General features: G+C 39.0%; 2 protein-coding genes across 3 annotated transcripts in view; both read left to right on the top strand.

Annotated features, from left to right (window-relative positions):
• The window catches only part of LOC124408600 (uro-adherence factor A-like), a 98,891-nt gene extending 93,207 nt beyond the window's left edge, over positions 1–5,684 (top strand). The window contains exon 6 of the mRNA XM_046885631.1: positions 383–5,684. Coding sequence (XP_046741587.1) covers positions 383–5,504 — 5,122 coding nt within the window. The 3' untranslated portion in view covers positions 5,505–5,684. The remainder of the gene's footprint in view (positions 1–382) is intronic.
• A 2,692-nt stretch (positions 5,685–8,376) lies between these two features.
• The window catches only part of LOC124409782 (polypyrimidine tract-binding protein 1), a 338,073-nt gene continuing 320,842 nt past the window's right edge, over positions 8,377–25,607 (top strand). For both annotated transcript variants that reach the window (XM_046887616.1, XM_046887614.1), the window contains exon 1: positions 8,377–8,744. The gene's annotated coding sequence lies outside the window, so the exon portion shown is untranslated. The remainder of the gene's footprint in view (positions 8,745–25,607) is intronic.

Below are 25,607 nucleotides of genomic sequence, written 5' to 3'. Positions count from 1 at the left end.
TGTGTTATAGGCACTTGACGAGGGATTGAATTCTCAACACCTTTCATCTGATTGATACGATGGGTGGAATTACACAATTCAATAGACGCGCTGAACACGGTTTAGAAACCGAGTTTCGATGAGTGTATGAGTCCTCTTAATTTTTTTTTACTTCATTTTCTTTTCATATTCTTAATTCCGTAATAGCTTTCCATTATCATTCTCGAGTTAGCCTGACAGTTCTGGGAAAGCAAAGGGTGCTCCTTTAAACGGAGTCCTGACCAAACCGAACTTCTCGACCGAGTGAAAGTAGCAAAATTTTTTTTAAAAGCAATATAATAACAACAACGTATATTTGTAACCTGATTATTGCGTAACGATGTGCTCCGCTTCTCGCTTTCAGCCTACACGAGGTACCCGACGATGAAGGCGAGGCCACGGAACCCATTGACGATAATCAACACCAGACGACGATTCATCCATCGACCAGCTCAACAACCACAACTACTCAGCGATCGACCATTCCTCCAGCCACTACGCCATCGAGTCTGTATCACCAGCAGAACACTGTAGGTCCGCCGCACTATCAAACTCCAAACGTGTACTCAACCTCGCAAACCAGCCAATCCAAGTCACTATACGACGACAAGAATTCCGGTTATAACCGTCATCAGTACATCTCCCACAACGGTGAACAGGCCAATAATCAGGCAACGTCCTTCCAACTCTTCAGTAATCGTGGTATCAGCTCGAGTACCAACCCTCCTCAGGTGCATCAGGCGAGGTACGGAACGACATCGGCACCTCAGATAATCCACAACAGTCCATCCACTGTAGCACCTTTATTCCACGGGATTTCTTCGACGATTCAAACACTGCTTAACAGCAACGCCAATAACCCGTCGTACATAAATCCGATATTCCATAACCATGGGGCGGTAAGTACCACTGAGCACTTCACGATCCATAGCAACAATCCGAGAGAAACCCAAGAGTATCACGATAACGGGGAACAAACGGAGGACCGCAGGCCGCTGGAGGCCATACAGTCGACAAATCAGGGAAAGGTTAGCAAGCTCACTATATCGCCGGTACCCACGGAGGATGATTTGGATGAATTAGACGAGGATTCGACTTCATCGCCTCAGATTTCAAAGATATCATTGGGTTTTCATCCTGCGCCGACTACCACCGAGCAAACGGCAAGGTCCATCTACCCAACACCGAGATCTTCCCCTAAGCCAGATCCTGGCTCAACCCAAATTACTCGGCATATCCACTTGTCGTCATCTGCAGCGATTCCGCAACTGAAACCTCAGCAAATGACGATCAACTTGCCACCGCCGGACATTCAACGAATCGTTCAAAACCCCTCGCCACTTCTTCCTTCGCAGTCACGAGTGATTGTTACTGCAAAGGCCAGCGTCAGCGACGAGTCTGGACGTCCGTTGAATACCTCGGAACTGGTTACGCTCCCTCTGACAACTATACCGGCTAGCTATGACGACTACAAGGAAGGTGACGAGTCCTTCGACCCGTTCTACAGGGATGTGCCCAAGATTAGGCAGTCGCGGAGCGCCCGACTAACAAGCGATTCGCTGGAGAAAGCGGAGAAGGTGAGGTCGTTGAATCGGCGTAGGCAGGCGATTATTCGGTTGAAGAGGGAGGTTCTGCAAGACCAAAGTGACTACGAAGAAGATTATGAATTGGCTCATGATTATGAGTATCCCGTAATTGATGACTCCGTTGAACACGACGGCAATCAACCGTTGTTTACTGATTCTGAGGAGATCATGGACATAGCAACGATTAAGGCCAACTTTAAAAAGTTCAAAGCACTTTTATTAGGACGTCGGGCATCAGTAGAAACTTCAACTGAGAAAAAGACTTCAAAGGAGCGGTCAAGTGACGTAAAGTCCAAGTCACTCAATGATGGTAAAAAAGATTCTGCCTTTCAGGTTTATAATATTGATGAAGAATCTGGAACGATCGATAACAAGGATGAGAATGCACAAATTGAGCCAGAAGAATTTAAAGCAAACAAGAATCTCAAAGATTCAGATAACAATGATACGGTGGACTACGACTTAATGCCTGTTGAGAAAACTTCAGACATAGAAGGAATAGACCAGACCGAGCCACCTTTCTCAGTCCCGAAAGAAATTAAAGCAGAGGAGCAGAATGATACAGACTCATTGTTGGGTACACAAGAAATAGATGATCAGCCAGATGTGGAACTATCTTGCAAATCTGCATTTGGTCAGGGTAACAAAAAATGTGTTAACGAGGCAGCGGTGAGTAAAAATGATTCTGAAAACGAAAAGAAAGTGGGAATAATCGAATCTGCAGTCGGTTCTGGAGAGACGAAGGCTGAGGAAGCAGTAACATCTGAAAAAACGCTCGTCTCTGAGGTTTCAGTAACAAGACATATGACCGGACCTGAGTCTCCCACCACAATCGATTCTGACGTCGAGGAATATATTCATCCACACATTAAGGAGGAATCGAAGGTGTCAGACCTTGACGAATACGTCAATAAATCTGAATCTGTTCCAATACCTACGGAATCTAACGTCAAAGAGCCTGTTGAGGTTGTGACGAATGCCAAAGATATGGACTCCAAAGACTATGAAAGCCTAAAACCTGAAATGAAAACGGAAGAGCTGGATGTGCAGAAACATGTTGAAGATATGGAAAAGTTATCTTCCTCTCACAATGATGGAATTGTGCCGGACGCAATGCTTCGCGACGGAGATTTGCAAAATCCGGATGTCAAGGAATATGTTAACGATAAATCTCCGGCCATCATTAATAGTGATGCGATCCCAAACGATGCTCCAGAATCAAAGCCCACACTTTACTCTAACGAGCCAAACATTGAGGAGAAGGAAATAATGAGTTTTGAGAAATCTGACTCCAAGCCTGAGCTCAGGACTGATCAATCACACGTTGAGGGAACACCACAACAATTAATGAATATGTCCAACAATAAACAAGAATACCTTAAAAATTACGATATGACGTCGGAAGAACCATCCGATGTTACGGTATCCGAAGCTGAAGTATCAAAGGTCGAGAAAGATCGTGAGGGTGAATCTGCTGACTCCGAAGGCCAAGATGATCTTAAATCTGATGACGATGTCACCTCAAAGGATTCTCATGCCAGTAAAAACCACATAACTCAATCCAAACAATCCGAAGCAACCCCTAACAAGCAACAAGAGATTGAAAATGGTAAATCAGTGGTGGCTGAAAATGTGAAACTGCAAGACTCAGCTGTAGAAAAAAGTATTCCCGATAGAATGAAGTACAAAGTGGACGGTCAATCGACTGATGACATGGCCGGTGAAGAGCTCGATTCTTCAATTGTAAAAGTTGAATCTGCAGCAGAAATGAAAGATTCGGCAACCGACGAAGAGCCCGTGAAAGCATCAAAATCCAAGGAAGTAAAGGTATCAAAGTTATCAAAGTTGAATCCGCAAAACTCAAAAGTTATTACAGATGGTTTCTCAGACTTCAAATCAAAGAAGCCAAAGACTTCCATCTCAAATTCTCCGAAATCAGAGAACGAGGCGTCGACCAGCAATGACATGCGAGATGAACCAGCATCGCGGTCATCGAAGGAAGTCGACACTGAAAAAGATTCGGAGAAAAAGGCAAAAGGTTCTAGCAACCACTTTAAAAACATCATGAACAAAACTGAAACTGAAGCAAAACTCAGTGCTCACAATGACGGAATGCATGAAAAAACCTTAGAAGAAAGTACCACTGAAATGGAGGACTCGGACGTGACCCAGCCATCGGACTTTAGGGAGAGGACAGAAAAGGAATCAGCTGCGAGCAGTGACACTGATGATTCTGCATTATCAGATACAAGTGGGGTTCATCATTCTGCGGAAAAGTTATCAGAGTCACCGAACCAGATACCATGTGACAAATCGGACTGCGAAAAGGCTATGTCATCGCAGAAGCCAACCAGCCACGAGGACTCAGGGGGTGAGACGGGCGAGTACGACGACGATATTTCTGATGAATACGACTCCAGGTCTAGAGATTCAGAACCCTATGAAGTGAGTAGCGAATACACTGGATCCCAAGAGTCGACATCAGGGTACAGCGACTCAGGCTATAACTCAAAGGAGGAATATCCCATTTCGAATGAGGATGACGGGTCGGTCAGTGTCGAAGCGTACTCGATGGAGGATTCTAAGCCGACGGTATCGAGTGAAGATTACAGCACGGAAGGCGTTTTGAAGTTCACTGACGAGATACCTCACCTCCAGAAAAAACACTTGAAGCAGAAGACCGAAGAAGCGTCGAGCACCGCGGTCAGCTCCGAGGATTACGTTGACGATAATTACGAACCTGAACACTATATCGAAAATTCGGCAGAAAACAATCAATCCCCTGTTGAGCACAGCGAAGAAAAAGAACCCACAGCCGTATCTGAGTCTTCCAGCGAACACGGACTAAACGACGAGGCTTCGGATAGTGATGTCCCAACTACAACGACTACCACTACTACTACGACTACCACGACGACGGCTAGACCCATTCCTCCAAGTCTCTTCCGGCCGCTTACTGCGAGGAAAAATTATAAGTACATTCCTCCAACGACCACTCCGAACCCGGTGGTAATTAAGCACAGATTTGGACTTGTGAATCCGCGACCCGCGAAGCCCGTCAAGAGCTACAGTGAACTTGCTCCAAGGCCCATGATCAGGAAGAACCCATTACTCTCGAGAAGACCATTCGGTATTGGAAGCACGACAGAAAAGTCTACCAACTCGGAGCCCCGAATCGACGACTTTGAAGACTCGTCCGAGATTATCTGGACATCGACTGAGTACATTGACGAGGACGAAAAACCTCGAGAGAACAAACTAACTCGATCAGCAAACGATGTCTCCCTAAATAAGACAGTCGAAGCTTCATCTAAAGACAAAGGGGAAGAGGGAACAACTGTTGGCCAGAAGGCTCCTTCCGCAGAGTCTGTAACCCAAAGTAATGGTGAGGCTAGTACGAATCCATCCGCTGACATTAAGACGACCCTCGGTATCAACGCAGCGACCTTTTCGACTCCTTATCCGTTGCTGAAAACAACGGAGAGCACAAATTCAGCTGTGCAAGAGAGCGAGGAAAGCGATACTGACGGCACTAAGGTGATGCACATGGACGACCCAAGAACGGAGACGACGAAGGTTGTTGAGGACGAATCGTCGACGAGTTTGAATTTGAAGACCGAAACAACTCCGGAAGAGAAGTGGTCGAAAAGTCATACGAACCATCGGGATGAAGGATCGAAAGCTACTCAAGTTGCCTTCAGCTGTATCGATCGAGAACCGTATCGCTTCTACGGAGATCCGAGAGACTGCCGCTTGTTTCATTATTGCTCGCCCGGATTCACTTCCAGGCAAATGCTAGACTTTCGGTTTGTCTGCGAGAATACGACTATGTTCGACGAGGAGACTCAGAGCTGTCGAGAGGACATTGCTAACCCGAAATGTGCTAATAGAAAATGGTGAACAAGGCTGAAATGTTCCGTCGCTCGACGCATTATACCGAATTCTTGCAAGGCACACACGTAGAACGATTTTTTTTTTGAGACTAATAAACGTCGATAGATGAAAGAATTAATTTTCTCTGAAGTGATTTATTGCTATGAAACTGAACTTCCGATAGTTGGATAAAATTATCGATGTTATGAACAAATCCTCAAGATGAAATCGTTCCACAGATTATTGTTTTCAATTGTTAAGATAGCGCTTTCACACGGCCTGAGTTTGACCAAATGTAATGACACGAAAACTTCGAAACGCTTAGCGGAAGGACCTACTATTTTAGTATTTAATATTGCAATTCGACTTTACCATCCGAGATTGATTTTGGTGATTAGTGAATCCTCCAAGTTATTAGCATATTTATATAAGATTTAGAAAACTATCTTTAAGTAATTGCCATAACGATTTTTGTTGTTTTTTTTTTCTCTAAATCTCGACGTCTGGATTCACACTTATTAAAATTAATGCAACGTTTCGATTCCCAGAAATCTTTGAAGAGGACATCATTCATTTGTGTACCTTTGACTGTTAATACTTTTTTTTTCGGAATCGAAATTCGGAAAGAAGTATTTTATTTGCAAGGAAGCTCTCTCGTATGTACTATGATAGATTTATAGATTATATAATAATTATAATAGGCTCGGTTTCGTCGCAACGCAAAGGTTTCCAACAGATTCTCGCTAGCTTGGTTTTATCATTCCAATGTTTGTAAACTATAATTATAAGGAATATATTCGGTAACAGATATCGAATACTAGTAGGTAGATTTGTAATACGAAATTATAATTTCCCGCGATCATTTCATCGAGGTATGTATAAAAGTGTCTATGTATGTAGGTAATCCGTGTACGAATAATGATGTAAGAGTTGTACAATGTATAAGAATTAAACAAAATACAATAACCTATGACGTAACTGTATTGGAACGTAAGTTAATTAGGCAAAAGTAGGTAGTTGAATAACTTTAAATAGTCGCTCCTATATGTATATGTATTGCTCAAACTTACGGTCAACTAAAACGCACTTAGGCAAGTTGTACAGAGATTTTCTTTTCACTAACAAGCATGTATGATTATAATATTTTAGTGCTTAAATTAATTGGGTAATCTAAGATTTCCCTCATTATTAGTGAAACACTGCAGTCATCCTGTCCTGCAGTCCAGCCTACACGAATAAGCCACGTTATGGACATGAGACAAATACTCGTATTCCTGTAAATAGATTTTAAGTTATATAATATGTACGTGCCTCGCGTCGTCCGCATATCTTTCTATGGTCACTTTGTATTTTGGCGGCAAATAGATATAAATTACTTCTACGATGGCGAATAGATATAATTATTCAAATACATAATGTAGTGTATGATATTTCTTCTAAGTTTGATTGAAATTTATATTAATTGTAATTTGGATGCGACTTCACCCCGTAGGCCAACCCGAATCTGTTTCAAACCCCGTTGCGACAAGACTAGCGGCAGTTTTGGTTTATTATATACAATAAACTTTGAAGCGTGACGATCTGAACGCAATTAAAGATTATTTCAAACTACGAGACGCCATGTGTAACTACAGATGTAGGTACAAGAGATTATACGACGAGGAGAACCTATGTATTTTCTAAGGAATTATATCACGTTAATAGCAAGAAAACGTTGCTCTCATAATCAAATTATTTCTACCATACCTCCCCCCTCTTTATACTTCCTGTTCGTCGTCCCCTTCTTCTTGACTAAATCTATCAAATTATAATTTAGGAATCGCTTTGTCTCGCTGAATAGTCAAGATCCCTGCGATTGGTCGTGTAATACATTGAATACTGAATAACCACACGATAAGATACGCTTCGAGTCGACCAGGGACCAAGATAAGATTATTTTCATAAGATCAATTGATATTTGCGTAGAGGCTGCCGCAAACAGGGCGTAGTGAGAGACTCACAATTAACTATATCTAGAATGAAGAATTTCCAAAAAGAAGCGGTAAGATCGAATTCAACAACACTTGAATAAGACAGTTACCCGTGGGTACATTTTTGTGACCAGTTTTCGACGGGTAAGTGGGTCCAGGTGGACGTGAAAGTATAGCAGGTTTTTGCTCTATCAACTCCACCTAACGGGCTCGTACCGACGGTAATAGATGTCGATTACCTTTTTATTCGAAGAATTTAAAAATCTAGGAATTTTAATTGGAGGTGTGAACAAATGAAGAAAATGAAGAAGCGAGAAGGAAATCAAATGAAACGGTTATAGCTGCCCGAGGTATAAAAAAATATTCTTGATTCTTTTTATTATTCTACAATCGTAATATATGTAATTTATGCATTGAAATGAATCAACTAATGATTCTTATTTAATTTTCTTTCTATTGAGACTATACCTAACAACTAAAACCCTTGCTTTTTTTTTCACCTGGCTTTCAACCGTGAGCCCCCCAAGTAGGACTTGGCGACCTCCCTGGAGGTCATTACCCACAATTTGAAAAACACTGGTTAAGAAGAAGTGCCCTGGTTATTCCGCAATATTTTCACCATGCTTTTGACAATGCGGTAATCAAACAAAGATTTGATCAACTGATATTAGGAAGTTAAGCCCGAATTTTCGCATGATCGTCAGTCGGTATTGCCGATCACCTGTCGATACAGTACCAATAGAGCAGTCTCCGCGTCGGTAGAAATCTTGCCAGGTGTCGGTGCGGGTGATCAAAGTGAGCGTCGTTTGTTTTTTGGGAACTACAGCGGTGCCTGGGTGGGCGGATGATTAGGTGCGAGGCGAACAGGTGTCGCCACGATGACGAAGAGGCGAAAACGGTGGGATAACGTGGTGTCACTGACAATCTCGTGTACGGCTAGGTCGTCGTGTGTCGGTGGTTTGGACTATTGTCGAATAAAAGGAAAGATAGCCGGTGATTTGGTGTCGATTTAAAGCAGGGTAAGTGCCCTAGCTGTAGATTGATAAAGCGGCAGGTGTCGGGGGGATATTTCGTGGCGTAAACAGTCCGCGGTTTCGTTGCCGGATCGGTTGTCTCGGTTTGACGGCTGAGGAAGGGATTTTCGCGTGGCAGCCATATTTTCGTCACATGCAACCTGTTGTTTTGAAAGCGTGGCGGAGTGAGTGCGCCTGCAGTGACTGATCATCGTTCATTATCGCCACTCTACCGAGGTACCGAGGAGAGCCTGGATTCCCACCTGCTTCCCCAGGATGAACGGGTGAGTAAACCCGAAAACAGACGCGTTATTTATTCAGCCCGCTGCGACACCGACCCAACATAACCTCGGCAAGCTGCTCTCGAGTCCCTGTCGCTTCTCCACGTGTGGCTAATCCTCTCTTTGCTCCTGCGTATTCGGCGTTACTCGGACTTCGCCTCGCGTCGAGTGTCGCTGTCGCCCCATGCGAATCGCCGGAATACTTGACCCCGCCGTCTCGGCAGTTATTGAAAGCCCCCCCCCCCCCCTCCCCCCCTTCAAGCCTTTCTCCCTCCTTCGCAGCGTCGCCGAATTGAATCAGTTGCCGCAGCGCGCGTCGAAGTGGACCGCTATCAGAGCCGAAGACTCTCGCTATTCTTCTGGCATCTACGGATACTTGAGGATTAATCGACCGGCGTAGGCGATGCGATTCAAGAGTTGGAAACGGAGGAAACCCGTTTCATCAATATCCAGCAGTGTTATTTGCGCCAATGATCGTTAAGGGGGTGCCCGGTCGATTTCGACGTTGTATATATATATCTAAAAATATCGAAGTCAATGTATCCCGAACGCGAAACTGCTCGATTTTATACACAATTCTGAAGAAAACACACCGATAGATCTTTATTTTACGCAGATATACAGAAATAGCGTGAATTATACGAATTTGCTACTGCGATCGCGTCGAATTCGTGACATTATTTTATCTCTGCGTTAAATGAAAATTTTTCAGACTGTTTTTTTCAGAATTTTGTGCATAAAATAGCGGAGATTACTATTAGTCACTTTGGAACGTTCTAATTATTCGAATTTACTTGGAATCATTCCTCTCACATGATGCGGATCATATTGTTTCGTTCGAGTTCACCATCATTGACGCAAATAACATCGCCGGAAATTTTTCAAACGGCTTTCTTTCCTTCTCTCAACTTTGATTCCAACGATTCGGTCGGGAACACGTGCTTCTCGAATGTCCGTATAACGATATCTGCTCTATCTATGAGAGTGTCTATAGGGTGTTTGGATTATCTCCGAGTTTATTTAGGTCTTGCTTGCTCAAAGCCGGTCTTTCTACTATTCACAATTACTGATAATTTACACCGGCTCATTTTAGTTCAACGAACATATACCACCTATGCCAAACGGTTTTACGTAGATAATCTAGACGTCTCAAAACGAGCATCGGAAGATGTTTAAATGGTGTTATTACAATAAACAATATATTTATCTACGACCAGTTTTTCACCATCAGAAACAGATGTTTTGAATTTATAAATAAGGCAGAAGTATACTGTATATCGTGCTGATTGATCGATATCGTTTATTTGCAAGTTATTCTGCAAACTTACCCGCATACATGTACATATTTTTACAAATAACTTTAGCAACGAAGGAATCGTATCAATTTTTGTCTGATTGTATGTTTAGAGCAATCCGAAATCAAAAGACTCTGATTGTGAGAACGATTGCTGATTGGAAAACGTCACAATGTTCAATTTTAATATGGTAATTTATTATGATATTTTCGATGTATTGTGCCTTGTGGTGAAATCCTTCGGCAAACTCGGCTCACGAACTGACGAACGAATAATTAGGTATACGAATATCAATCGAAAATTGTTCATTGCACAATTTCACTTCTGACGTAAAAAAAGTTCCCGCTTTTACTTTTGTCGAATTAGTTGCTCGTTAATCGCTTTACGATCTAGTGCGTAATCGATTCTTTACCATCAACTGGTTTCCCTTTGTACTGGGAATAATATTTGCACGGTATGCAACAACCGTTGGCTGAAAATACATGTCTAATCGTTTTGTAAGAGCGATCAAGTTTTATCACGCATCGAGTCGTTGTTGCTGTTTTTCAATAAAATTTTAGTTTGCAAGCTCCAGTTTTCGAATAAATAACCCGTCAGGTTTTATTCTGTATTGAAAATTTTTACTGGTGGAAAATCTGACGGATCGAGACCGTTGAACGTTTTTTAGAAACTTATATATATTCGTGGATTGATAATGATCTTAAGATTCAAACATCGTTTATACTTTTCAAGGGTATGAGGAAAGACTTTTGACATTCACACCAACGAGCTGACAACAAATCTGCCGGATTCGAATCTTGTAGGTGAAAGGTTGAAGAAATTCAAAGCTATCGATCTACGCGGGCGATTACAATAAATCAAAACGATGATACAATAATAAAAAACAGAGGATAAAGCATCAATGAATACCCGCTCTGAATTTTTTTATATCAACTACCCAACAAAATTATTCATTGTCATTATATAACAGTTTATAATTATGCGATAAAAGAAAAAAAAAATATAAATATACAAATATTTAACAATAAAATCAGATACATGAGGTTCGTCGTTCACGCATTTGACTTTCTCGTACTTTGAAAGTATGGTGCGTGCCGTCGAGAGTCACGTGACAATTCCATAACAATGCGTATAATATCGATCGAAACCAGGTAGTAGATACGCATATTCTCACATCGGCACCCACTATTACTACATAAATTGTGGTAGAGTAACTGAGTTGTATTATTAGCCTAACTATCGTTCTCTTGAGTTTATATTATACGCATCCTTGCAACGAGCCGGCAGTAATAAGTATATATATAACAACGAAATAGCTTAGCAGTTTGCATAAAACGATCAAATCGTTCAACCAGCCAAATAACCATACGGCCCGCGACTTTGTGAATATGGTTGTTGTTAATATTTACCTAGTTTAGTTAGATTAGCTAATCAAATTTGCCTTACCGCGGGATTTTGCCTGTACCTGTATAACCACAGTATAGATTTGGTCTGCAAACTTGTCCTCGTTCTGTACAAAAATTACGTTTCTTCATTCTCTTGAACTACGCCGACGAAACTGATGATATTTCCGTCTCAAAATAGCGTAACAATCAGACAGGGGAAAAAGAATTCCGATCCCTTGAGTCAGATCGGATTTCTTCTATATTTTCGGATATTACACGTACAACAGTATTTATAATTTTAACGAACAGTTCATTGCCTCGAGGCTCTGCATTCATAGCATACAAAATTATACTGTACGGCAAATATTCCCCATCGGCTCGTCGCTCGTCGTAAACTTAACGAGCAATAACACTGGCATGCCAGCAGCAGCTTTTTCTATCTGTAGGACTAATCTACATCATATGCGTACAGGCGTCCACAAAATCTAGACACAATGCCGCATGCGAAATGGCCGCAGATGTACGCCAGTGTATATCCATAATAAAGAAAAAAAGAAAAGAAAAAACAACAACATCCGCTCGGCGACAGTTGCAAATTTGGCAATTATGTAAACCTGATTCAGCCTATTCGCTGATCGTAACGTAGTGCGTAGTGATAACTCAAATGAAGATGATGAAAAAGAAATTCTGTGAAAGTTTAAGCTCTTATTATTAATATTCAGAGGTGCCTCATCGCGATTTTTGATTTCCCATTTAAATAACACGAGAAATTTTTTTTTTTCAAATCTGGAAATTTATTGCGTTCGAACGAATAATTGAGTTGCAGAAATCAATACATATTCTTGTAGGAAAGTGAACGATCTAGAAAAAAGGTCTCTTGCGATTTTTCGCCAACTCGACTCGTTTAAAAGTTATTCAAGGTTAAAGTTTAACCTCGAATGGTATACGATGACTTTCACAATTTTTTTATATTTCATTACGAAATAATGGCTCAAAAACATAAAACATAATATTTTTCGTGAAGTTCAGCAAGTGTTCTTTCGTAAAACATCAAACTTTTCACGAAATACTAATAATCGTAAGGAAAATCGATTTTGAAAACACTTGATTAACTTCTCGAAAAATATGATGTTTTATGTTTTTGAGCCATTATTTCGTATATCATTTGAGGTTCAACTCTAACTTTGAATATTGATTTTTGAAATTCCAAATAAAGAAAAAAAAAATTCCCCTGTTATTTAAATGGGAAATCAAAAATCGCGATAAGGCTGGTCTTAATATTAACACAAATCTTATTTCTTCAACTCTAATCTTGACCGATATTTTCACGGTAACAAAAAAAAAAATTTCTTCTCACCCACCCTATATATATATATACGTACATATATGTGGTATAAATCTCAATCATGGAAATTTTTCGGTCAATTAAATTTTAAAATTTTTGAAAAATTCAAAGTACACTGCAATCTGGATTTTTTACGTTCCCGCAGTAAGTAGATATAAACCGGTAACTTGATCTACAAACATCGTGTATATCGTGAAAATCTTCATCTCACATTCGATCTAGCATGCAGTTGACAAATATTGTGTTAGCTGTAATACTTTGAAGAAGATTCTTGAATATTAATTGGTTAAATCCATTAGCGCTAGATCCACCACACAAGTTGCATGCGATACGTGAACATATAAGTCATTCCACGTCAAACCGAACAGCTTTTTCATCTCGATGTTTCCAATATTTCGCTGAAAATTTCTATAACGGATTCTGTGGAACAAATAATTTGGTCAAACATTAAAAAAAAAAAAACAAGTTTTCTCCCACATTTCCCAAGATACACGGTAAAAAACTCGTGATCTCGTATAGCCGGAAGTCTTATGGTGCACTCATCGCGACTTGATTGGGGCGTGGCTTTCACAATTAGCCTCTGGTAGCTCGCCGCTGGCCATTGGCTATAAGCTGACCGTAGCCGCGATAAGTAGGTGCCTATCCTCCGGAAGATTTCGACGCCGGTATCATTCTCTTCGTCGTCTCGGTGAACTATTGGTCAGCTCTTATCTCATACGCAGTGACCAATGACGCAAGTCACTTTTTTGCGGTATCGCCGCTCATTGCTAGTAGATAGAAATTGTAACAAATTTGTAACTCACAGACTTGAGTGGCGAAGATGCCGACGTTTTTTTTTCTACTGCTTCAAATCTTCAAAGGTCTCGAATTCGTTGAACAAAATATCATTTCAATTGGTTTCTGTATAAATATACGAATTTTTCACCTTTTTTTTTTTTGTTTTTACATCGACTTAAATTTTGCTTATCTTGTGAACATCGCGTCCGTTCGATTCAAAGTCGATTTAAAAAATACGAGCTTATGTTACAGTAAAATTCTTCCAATTTCAAGTGAAATTCACCTGCATTACATGTATAACGAAATGCGTCAATTGTCAAAAGGGTAAATTGTTTAATATCGTGATTATTGCGTTCGTCTAACAATAAGTCTAATCCCGATTTATACGCGCGTCAAGCCCGCTAATTCGAAGTAATTTACAATTATGTATATAGTTTCGGCAATAACGTTATACGTTAGAAGAGGAGAGAGGCGAGGAGAGGAAAGTTGTGCTACGTTACGTACGTAATGACGTATAACATTGATATACCTACCGGTGGTAGATTATGCGTGCAGGCAAACACCGGGATCTTCTCAGGTTAAATTAAACCGATGTGAATTGGTATGTTGTAGATAACGTACACAACGAAGCTCGAGGGTTTTTGGCGACAAAATTGTCCTCGCTTCACTTTAACGATCTCGTTTCGACGGTAATAGAACAACGTGGCAAAATGCCATCTTACATGCCCCGAATCTTCGAGTATACGTACAGGATCACTTATGAGACGGTGTTACAACACATGTTCGTTGTAAAAATGTACCCAACATGTGTAGGGAGCGGTAGGAAGTCTTATGCATATACATATATACGGTATAGTTAATTTACGATACGTTTTTGTTTTTTCACATTGCAAAGTAAATTTTCGACCTCGATGTACGCTGTATATGCAATATATGCATGTGCATTTGCGTGTCAATTTTAGTGAACACGGTAAACTAAATTTACTGTACTATACAGGTTTAGTAATTTAACAAAAATTAAGGATCATTATATAGTTGCGTGTGTTTTTTTCTATTTAGGACAGATGTACAGATATATGGCTTCCTTTTTTTGTTTAGTCTAATTTTAACCAAACGCCTGATGGTTAAAACGCATTTTGAACTTGATTGAGAAACGCCGTTTGCGCCAAATGATCGCATGAAAATTTAAACAATGTTTCATAAATTATTTTACTTCGTTTAGTATGAATTCTCGTTCACTTAACTTTTAAAATTATTTATCATCTAGTATTGAATATATGATTATTAAGGCAAATCACAGAACAAAGTTATGAATTTAAATTCAAATTATGAGAATTTTCCTCTTTTATCGTCTCTTCTGTGTTTCAAAACTCGAACAGAGTTACGATCTGTGATTTGTGACAGGAAAATCGTTAATAATATTGTAATGATTTCAATAGAAATGCTGCACGAGTAAAATTACGCGCATTTTTTCATACATTTACAAAAATATACAACAAATTTCGAACAGTTCGTATGAAATTAAACAAATAAATGATGTTTATACCACAAATTTAGTAAATGTAAAACGCAGTTGCGTACCTTTTCAACAAGAATTTTCAAAAATTCTGCTTTTTTTATTAAATTATCACCCAAATGTATGGCAATTCACTTAAAATCACAAACATTTCTAAGAGTTTAGGCATGAATGTGGGTCCTATTGCTGCTCACATTACTGTGTCTTATTTTCACACATACGTAGATATTGCCTATTCTCGAATTGACGTGACTTTTGGAACGAAGCCTCTTTCAATACCGCTCAACGGACGTTATTCAAGTTTCGGATAAAATTATTTCAGGTGTCGTTACTCCATCCAGTGCTGCAAAATAATACCTACATCAGTTCCATATCTGGAGACAAAGACTTTCACAAGAAATTATTCCAACGTCGGTAGAAAAAAAAAATAACAAACAGACAAAAAAAATAACAATAACCAAATAAATAACAAATAATCAACCCTTCGAATGGTGTATTCGAAAACTGAGTAAACCGATTAAACGAATAAACTATATTGTATATAGAATTTTATACCCAAGGGAGAAAATGTATTTTATACTATAATACGAAATATCAAACACAACTAAATTCAGCATAATTATAACATATTGTATATATATATATATATATATATATATATATATATATATATATGTATTTTGTGTGTGTGTGTATTGTATTACGAAGCGTAAAATGTGAGGGAATAAATTTAATCAAAATACGGTTCGAACACCCCCGAGGAGGGGGGTGGATAATTGTAACGCGGATCATTGACTGCGGGGCTGATCGAGCAACGAACCTGCAACCCCGTGTAAATACTTCCTCTCGATGCTGCAATGTGTGTGTGCACACGCTGCACTGCTCGCGGCGTCGAACAACCCTATGAATATAATTCCAGGATTGCGCGCGCGTTCATCGCTGCATGCTGCACCCTCGGGATGCTAGGCGAGGCGAGGTAGGCGGGGGAGGGCATGAATACCCGGTGATTGCCGACGGTGTAGGCAGCCAGGCAGGACATGACGAGTGCCCAGGATATAGAGTAGAGGCCTGCATGCCGGGACGCGACGTACTGACCAGTGCAAACGGTTGCCGGTTCAAATTACCCTCCGTGCTCCGAGTATTACCTACCTACCACCTACCTACCTACCACCTACCTACCTACCTACCTACCTACCTACACGCGCTGCTCGCGGGTCTCGATTATTAAACTTTTCCCCGTTACCACCGCCGATTACACATTCGCGAATATCGCCTCGATTCAATCATCCCTTCAATTATACCATTTCTCTTTCACCCTTATTATTATCTATCCGTTAACAGGGTCGTTGCACCAACTTACTCGACACGAGTGAAAAATATCAGGAGGAAAAGGCGTGAAACTAACTTGAAGGACGAATTACAATGATATTTTTTTTTCGAACTCTTTCTCGAAGGATGTTCAACGTAAATATGTTACAGAATTTTTTGAACTATATCTCGTCGGTCATATTTTTACAAACCAAGTACGAAATAATAATATGAGAAATGGGAGTATTGTAATTTGAACGTATTAAAATTGAAGGGTTTCCGCGTATGTGAAAAACTTCTAATGTCCAAAGAAAAAGTATTGAAACTACTCTGATTTTAATACAGGATCCAATGGGAGAATTACTGCTCTTTGTAAATTCGTGTTAAAGGGGTGTCCTGGTCGATTTCTATATCTTGAAATATCGAAGTCCACGTATCTTGTACGCTAAAAGGGCGTAACAGCTTGATTCTACATGCAATTCTGAACAAAGACGCTCTCCAGTGCATTTTCATTTTACGCTGAAATAATGAAATGGCATGAATTCTACGAATTCACTACTGCGACTTTGTATTATCCGTGCCATTTCTTTATTTCTGCGTCGATGAAAAAGTATCGGAGTGGCTTTGTTCAGAAATGCGTGTAGAATCGGACTGTTGGGCCGTTTTGCGTTGAAGATACGTGGAATTCGATATTTTGAGATGTACGTCAACATCAAAATCCATCAGGGCACCCCTTTAAATAAAGAAGTGCGTGATGTTATACATTTCTAAAAAGAAGGTATCGCGAAAAAGCAATGTTCGAATTGCGCATACAATGTTTCGTAAGGATTCTAAATTCTAAAGAAAAAGAAAAAAAAACAAATCAGGGCACCGAATGTCGTGGTGACAAAATATATTCATCTTCAAAACTAAAAAGTGAAGAGTCTTCTCACGCTAGGCCTTGTGTACAATTTTCATACAAATTTCAGAGAGAGTTGCAAGCCTTGAGGCAATCGAGTATTATACGTATACAGTTTTGAAATAATTTTTCCACGTATTTGATAAAATCCCTAAAATTTTTCGATTTCTCAAACTGTATTAGTTCGAACAATATTATCATACCTACGTCAACCTAGACCGTTATAAAAACAATCTTGCTTCTAACTTCCAACTAGAAACACCTGTTCTTCTTGCCATTTAATTTATCGTTTGTTTAGTCACTCGTTTCCGTTTGCGAACAATATTTTCTGGAATACCCGAATTACGACTACCTCATTTTCACGTTGACAACACGTCTTTGCTGCATTGAAGTAATTTCTAGCTCAAGTTGTTAGAATGCAGATATTTTTTTTATTTTATTTTTTTTTATTTTTTATTTTTTTTTTTTTGAAAAAAATGGACAACCCACCGCGGGGAATCGTCACAGTCGGGATATAATATCTGGGACAAAAATGTGTACGTATAACGGGTGGCGTCGAGGCGACTTTATCGTCGCGTGTCAGTGCATTAGATGTTTCATCATGTTGTACGCCGCGGTTACCTGGCTATGTGTTTTCCGTTGGCTCGGAGTGTATGTGCGGCTGTGTGGGTGGATTCCTTTGGGGGTCGTGCGCGTGTATCCAACGAAACGAGTGGGCACCTGCATGAACCCCCACGTAGGCGTACCTAGGTACGTACACGCGCATATCGTCCAAGTCGTATCGTTGCACGTTGTTCCTCCTGGTGCAGGGGTTGGGTAATTTACGCGATTCTCATCTAGAGGCTTTTAGCGTCACTCACCGCGGCCCCATCCGGCCTCCTATCACAATTTACGAAGTGTGTATGTAACGTATGCTTAATGAATCCTAAATCCGATGGGGATGAACGCGGCATTGGCCTCGTCTATATACGAGTACTATAGTACTTATAATATACATATACTATACTGTGAACTATAAACTACCACCTCATGTAATGTTATGTGAATCTATGACGTCGTAGTATCTTCCAATAATTATTTGTCTCTTGAACCCAATGAATGCGCCTCATGTTGTATGATTAACGTGTGTTTATATATAACGATGCTTATAAGGTAGATATACAAACGGGTATATATATAATGTATACATTAGGGTGTACCTTATTTGGGGTTTTGACGCAGCTACCCCCGAAATCAACTTCAAATAATTGGAAAAAAATTAATTAATTTTTTCAGATTTTTACTTCGATTCTAAGATAGTCCGCTTCTTGGTCCAAGTTTTTTATGGAAATAGCATGGGAAACAGTTTTTTTCTTAGTATCGTATATTTTATTGCAAAAGTAGGTAATAATGTTGAAAAAAATTTGTAACTGTGAGGTTTTAGTCGGCAATAGTGATACTGTCTGTGAAAAAATTCACGTAATCATAACACGCAATCTCGACGAATTGTACATCCTCGAAATTTGACCTTTTTTTGCATTTACAGGAAGTGCAATTCGTCTAGATTTACTGGTATAGTGATTTGAATTTTTTTCATAGATAGTAGCACTAATGACCACTAAAACCTCGCAGTTACAGATTAAAAAAAATATATTATTACTCATGCAACAAAATATATACTCTGACTCTTTCGACATAAATCGATTTCTGAAAATTTATTTTCTTATGTCTCGCAGGACCACTGAAGTCGACTGTTGCAACTGTCGTCTTCACTGTTTAATTCGTTTCAAACTTTCACCGAGTATTAATTGGAAACTCTCCTCAAGACGACAGAGCCTGGTTGTCGACGCCATTTTATCACCACGTAACCTAAGTTTTCAATTTTAGTGAAGACAAATCGTAATTCTTGGCCTTTCAAATCACTCGTGTCACATAAATTAATGAAACGTTTTGAAACATTAGTTCGATTTTTTTCCACCAGATGACACAGTTCAAAGTGACGTTTGTAAACGCTTGTTTTCGATTTAACGAAAAGCTCAGTTTCCTCGACATCGTACACCATGTGAGCTGTGCTTTTTTACTAAGGCCCACAAGTCGCGAAGGCGGTGATTAAAACGGACGCCGGCCACATATTCGTTCGCCCCGAGCAACCCTCGGCCCTTCGATTGTATTCCCATTACCCTCGCCTCCACCCCCAGGGTTGCCGCTCAGATACACCTCGATTATGCTTCCACTCCTGAAGGTACCTGGAGGGAGTTACGCCAGTTTCCCCGTGTATTACGTGTATGCGAGTAATTTCGCACACATATACAAGCGAGCGTGAGCGAGCAAATTGCTTTAGCAAAAAGAGAAACGGATAAGAAAAGTCGTTATGTTGAAAAATCCGGAGATATTATTACGTGTTTTAAAAATCACATCGAATTGTCATTCCTTTAAACTAAAAGTCAGATCAATTTATTGTCAGATTATTATTTATGCGTCATATAAGTATTTCAAAGTTTGTGTAAAACTTGGACGGCATCATCTTGCAACTAATCGTTTATACACCGTGAAAAATAATTCACTTGACCGGAAAATTTTTGTGTCAATATGAAAACAGCGAAAATTTCAGCTGTCGAAGCAAGGTTTTTACTGAATTAGCAATTATTGTGCAAGCATGCAGTCAAGCGGGCTTTCCAATGTGTATACAAGCAAACCCGTTACTTTAACTTGCGAAAATTTTTATTACGGGAATAAATTTTCTTGCCGTCTTCATATCGACACTGAGATTTACTGTTTCAGCAAATTATTTTCCTCTGTGTACGTGTACTTATACGTTTGTCGCAAAAAAATGTATTCTCTTCACGTTTTAGCTACGAGTTTGCAGAATCGAATTCACATGATTTTCGCTTCGAATTTATCCGGAATTTTCACCGCGCAGCACAAATTTTCTCTCATACAAAGTAATAATCAGATCACTACGGTTCGCCCTCGTTATATCGGCTGTTCTGCCATCAATTTCGAGATGCATAATTTATTTTTCATCGTTGCAGTTGTACTCATAGATTTATAGAGAAAGCAGCAGCAGCAGCAGCAGCGGCAGCAAGGGGAAAATATACCAGAATTGGTGCATTTGTTGAATCGTTTATTGCCGGGAATATCCTCGCGTGTATTCCTGCAGGTTAGTCGTGATTTTATCTAGTCGCGTGTAATGCCGGCTTTATACACGGTTTACGATCGGTAAGTACCTACCACCCAACCGTACTACATATGTATCTATCTACCTATCCATACATGATATGTATGCGTGGTGCCCTAGGTCCGCAGGTATAGACTATACATGGGTATATACGTAATACACATACTCCGCAGCCTGTTCAACGAATGGGTCAACAACTTCCAATCAATTGATTATTATTTGTTATCGATCTCTAATCCAGCCTCTGGCCTCGTAACTAATTTTAAGCCCATTGTAGTCGAACACCACTGTTTGCACGGTCTACCTACCCTCCATCTCCACCTCCCCGTAAACACCAAAACGGCTCCATGCGTGCAGATTTCTACCCCTGCGGATGGTGGCGCGAAGCCACGAGCTAAGTGGATTCCGAAATTTACCTTCTTCCATTCTTTCGCATTTATGACGCTAAGGGCTTAAAAGTGTATTTTTCATTTTTCTTGTACGTCGCACCGTGTGATCAAAATCTAGAACACTGTGGTAGGTACATAGATTTCACGTTTTGTCGGATGGTCTCCATTTATATTATACATATTGTAATCCTACTCTCAAATACAATCACACATTTTTATCTCTCTGTCGTTCACCGTTTCGTAGTTAGAAACTATCGAGTATCAAAGTTTCAGGCCACTTTGAAGAATCTGGGAAATTATTACAGAATATTCTGCTTAAAAAATTACCGAAATTTTCCCAAAACGTGCCGAAAGCATTTTCTTTATTTTTCTACCAAGGTTTTCGAGCCGTTCTCTGATAAAATCGTCTTAATTAATAAAAAATATAAGTGACGTTAAAGAAAAAAATAATCTTTATCGCATGTTTCGAAATTCACTTGTGCTTCAAATTTCTATACTCACATTCGGGTTAAATATATACATTTGCGGTTTATAAGTGCTGCAGAATAATAAACTTGTTGAACTGATACTTAGATCTGACCTGCATAGAGGTTTATAAACCAGCTTGGAATAGACACAGTGAAAAACAATATCGTATACGTACACGAGGACGTGTTTTATCTGTGGAAGAGACCTTACTTGCCTTGGAGAAATTCAAACGAGCAGTATAAAGTATAATGGAGAAAGACAAGCATCAAGAGGAGGAGGTGGAGGAGGAGGAGGAGGAGGTAGATGAGGATGAGACGGGCAAGATTGTCGAGAGAATTGAAATAAAAAATTCGGACATCCGAGTAAAATGGAAGGATAGAAAAAAAGACAAGTGCAAAAATATGAAAAAAAAAAAAAAAAAAAAAAAAAAAAATGAAACCAGTCGGAGCAAAGAAATTTCCTGACGTCTGTCTCGTGCCTCGAGGTGCTGTGCCTGCTGATGATTTGGTGCGAGTCCCCGCGGCTCTCTGTCCGTGAAATCGCGAAACGAAACTCGGAACTGCTTTTTAATCTTGTATATTATACCGCATGTATGTATGTCAGTTACATATAATGTTCCTAAAATTTATAATATAGGATAAAAGTTGAGGTTTGCGTTACGTTGTGTATTATTTGAGATGTGTTGAGTATTTTATCGTGCGCGTGTGTGATGTGTATAATCTCAAATGATATGTATGAGGCCTTCCATCCTAGAATGATCTACGTCTGAATCTTACCATCGGTGATTTTTTTTCATTTTTAAGTATGGTGTAGAGTGTAGAAAAAAATCAGCTTTCACTGGGTTTTAGATTTTTTGGACCTTGGGTTTCATTTGTGATTTTTTCAAAAATACGAAAACCCAATTTTTGAGTGGATAACCCTAATCAATTGGCTTTAAAATTTTCTCATGACTTCTTTGTCAAAACAAAAGAAAACGAAAATTTTGAGACCAGGATCGAAGTGGGCAAACTTTTGGTCTGGAAGCTACAGGCAGTGTAGCAAGTGATTAATAAGTGGAAAATTAAATTAAACATAAACTTCAAAAATGTATATTTTATACGTTTTTTCTGACTATTCGATTACTTGTTTCGCCTCCAGTTTGTAACCAAAAGCTTGCCCACTTTCATCTTGGTCTCGAAATTTTTTTTTTTCTAGCAATCAATTCGTGAGAATAATTTAGAGCCAATCAATTCCTAGTTTATATACTAATTATAAAATTTAGTTTTCGTGTTTTTGAGATCATCAGTTAAAATCAAACCAGTGATAAAAAAAATCTTAAACCGGTTCAAAGATGTTTTTTTTATACACTTTACACTTACTGATAAGTAAAAAAAAAAAAATCGCCAATGACGAGTGTCATACGTAGTTCGGTTTAGTGTGGAATACCTCATATAACATACGTATACCACCAGGCCATACGAGTATACCTCGGCACAGAAACGTGCCTTTGTACCCGCTTAAAATATACCCTGCGGGTAGTTAATTTGAGAAAACTATTATAAAACAATGTTATTCTTTCATTTTATTCGAAACCTCCAGTATTACGTCTGCGGAGGTGGAAATCGCCCTGCGGCTAGGTAAAATACCCCGATACAATAATAATAATAATAATAATAATAATAATTTTGATAAGAATAATAATAATGGTAATATGATCTTATATACCGTGATATGCGTGGTCTTTTTATTTTACATGTACAGCGACGCGCATTTCGAAATGAAAGAAAGAAGCGTGTTTTTTTCATTGATTATTGAAATATCTTATAGTAATACTCGACGAAATCTTCTCACCTGATCGCCGGCCTCCGATATTATTATTATCATTGTTATTGATATTGTTCTTCCACAGAATACAACTGATGTAAAATATTGGAATATTTTTGAATCGTTGAGAGAAAATTTTTATGATGTATTAATAATTCTCTCATTAAAAGTTTCTTCAATTCAACCAGTAAGAAGATCGTGTAATGAAATTAGTTCCTCAAATTCTATACAATTAACTGTAGTAGGTATAAACATGGTGAAGTATGAGGTAGACAAAATATTAACTTAATCTGCCCTCAGGCTGAAAACTACATCATGCACAGTAAGTGAAAAGTTGTTTTTGCTTTATTTAGTTTCTTTTGTTAACGTGTCATATCCGAACATTTCATCGCGTACCTGATGAGAACGAAAATGAACTTCTCACAGTACATAGGTTGTACATACTTACCTACAAATTCGAGACAAAACAGAAATCAAGCTGTAACGGTACGGAAACAAACCATCTCCTACAGAGCTAAAAATGTATAGTTACCACGATCTGATGCATATTATTTAAAAATATTTTACTATCTACATGAAGCTATGTTTTTTTCTCTCTTGCAAACGTCGTCTTTAAGGTCACGTAGCAGTCCTACCTTTACCAATATAGCAAACTCACCCTTTTTCTTCCTGTATTAAATAAACAAATGAACGGAAGGTGTGCAAATTTTAACGGTACATCTGTCATTCGTAACTGAATTCAGGAAAGTTACTCATGTCCTAAAAATCGCCAAAGTTCTGCTGGCGGGGGGGGGGGGGGGGGGGGGGGGGCAGGCAGAAAGTGCACAGTTAAGCCACTTTTTGCAATTTCGTAAAACGAGCCATCGCGAGACTGGTTTCATTCAATACACGATTTTATTTAATATAGAAAGAGAAGGGGTGAGTTTGCTCGGTCGGTAAGGGTAGGATTGCCGTATGACCTTAAGAACTCTAGAATTCATAACATATCTTCGCATAGCCTCGTTAAAACGCGGTCAAGTAGACTGCATATTCAACGGTCTGTCGTCGTGTGCCTTTTACTCTCTTCAGAGGCAGCGGATTAGCGGAATAAGAGGAAAGAATCATTGCTAATTAGGCACCGTGTATTTAATAGTATCCCGTGTCTTTCGTGTTTTTATTTGTCTTTTCTCTCGCTGTTTTCCATGTTTTTGTTTTTTTTTTTACTCTTTTTTCTCTCATCCACCTTTTTGTTTCGAAACCTTCGCAGAACCTCATATATATATATATATATGTGTGTGTGTAGACGGTATTAAGTATACGTTTTTAACGCATTGAAAAGAACGACTCAATAATCCTCTGTCCACCTTCCTAACCCCTTTACGTGTTACTTTGGATCGTGACTGTAATTATTTCACCTACCTTATGTACGAAAAGGCGGCGAAGGTTGGCCTTTGATCTCGACGTTACAGGCGTATATTATACCTACATTATATACCCGTCGTCGCGTCGCTGCGGATGTCGTCCTGCAGGACTTGTTATACATATGTATTTGGTGTATTATATGATACATACGTGCGGGTCATTCCGTGTCATATGCAGAATTGAAAAATAAAATCCCCTCAAATATTTTTCTTCATGTATTGAATAGAGAAATTATTGACACTTATTCTTTTATTTCAACATAATATTTAAGATTTCAGGGTTAGAAATTTTTTAACTTACAAAGTTGGAAAAATCTAATTTTCTTTAAATGCTAGAAGCATCGTATCTTAAAAACTATCTAACCTGACCATTTTGAAATTTTTACGAGCCATTTTATGGACTAGGAGAAACATTTTAAACGTTGAAAAACGATTTTAAAGAGGTTGTTGAGATATTTTTGTATAAATAAATAGAGAAAATTTCTTCATTTATTGATACATGCAAAGTTTGAACGATTATAGACTTTATTTGAACATTTCATTTTTTGACTATCAAATTGTTTATTATAACTATAGAAGCATTTAGAGACAGGTTGATTTTTCCGACTCTGAAACTTCAAAAATTCGTTACTCCAAAATTTTGCACATCACGTTGAAATGAAAAAATACGTGCCAATTATTTCTATATATTCAATATAAGAAACAAAAAAATACTTGGTGTGATTTTATTTTTCAAATGTAAATACGATATGGAATGACTCATGTATATTTAATACCCGGCTTACTTTAAAGCTCATCGGTTGCTCCGGCTATGTATAACTCAAATTTTTTGCTCCCAGCCTCCTTCCGTCGGTCCGCATAATCGTCACGACGGACTTTACCCTTAAATTTTTAATTCATCGCACCCACGGAAGTATCCACAGATATTTAGTAACACAGTTTAGAAGAGATTTTTGTTTTCAGGATAAACAAAACATGAAATAAAGAACAAAAAATAAAGAAAGAAAGAAAGAAAAGAGGTAAAATGGAATACAGTCATTGTGCAGCTGCAAAACCGAGACTACGTCCGTGTAGCTAATTTGTAATGTAAATATTCAACCGCCGAATAAATTAAATAAAAAATAA

Source organism: Diprion similis, chromosome 8, assembly GCF_021155765.1.
Source record: "Diprion similis isolate iyDipSimi1 chromosome 8, iyDipSimi1.1, whole genome shotgun sequence".
NCBI classification, from domain to species: domain Eukaryota; kingdom Metazoa; phylum Arthropoda; class Insecta; order Hymenoptera; family Diprionidae; genus Diprion; species Diprion similis.
The sequence above is the reverse complement of the archived record's forward strand: the minus strand, read 5'-3'. Positions and strand labels throughout refer to the sequence as shown.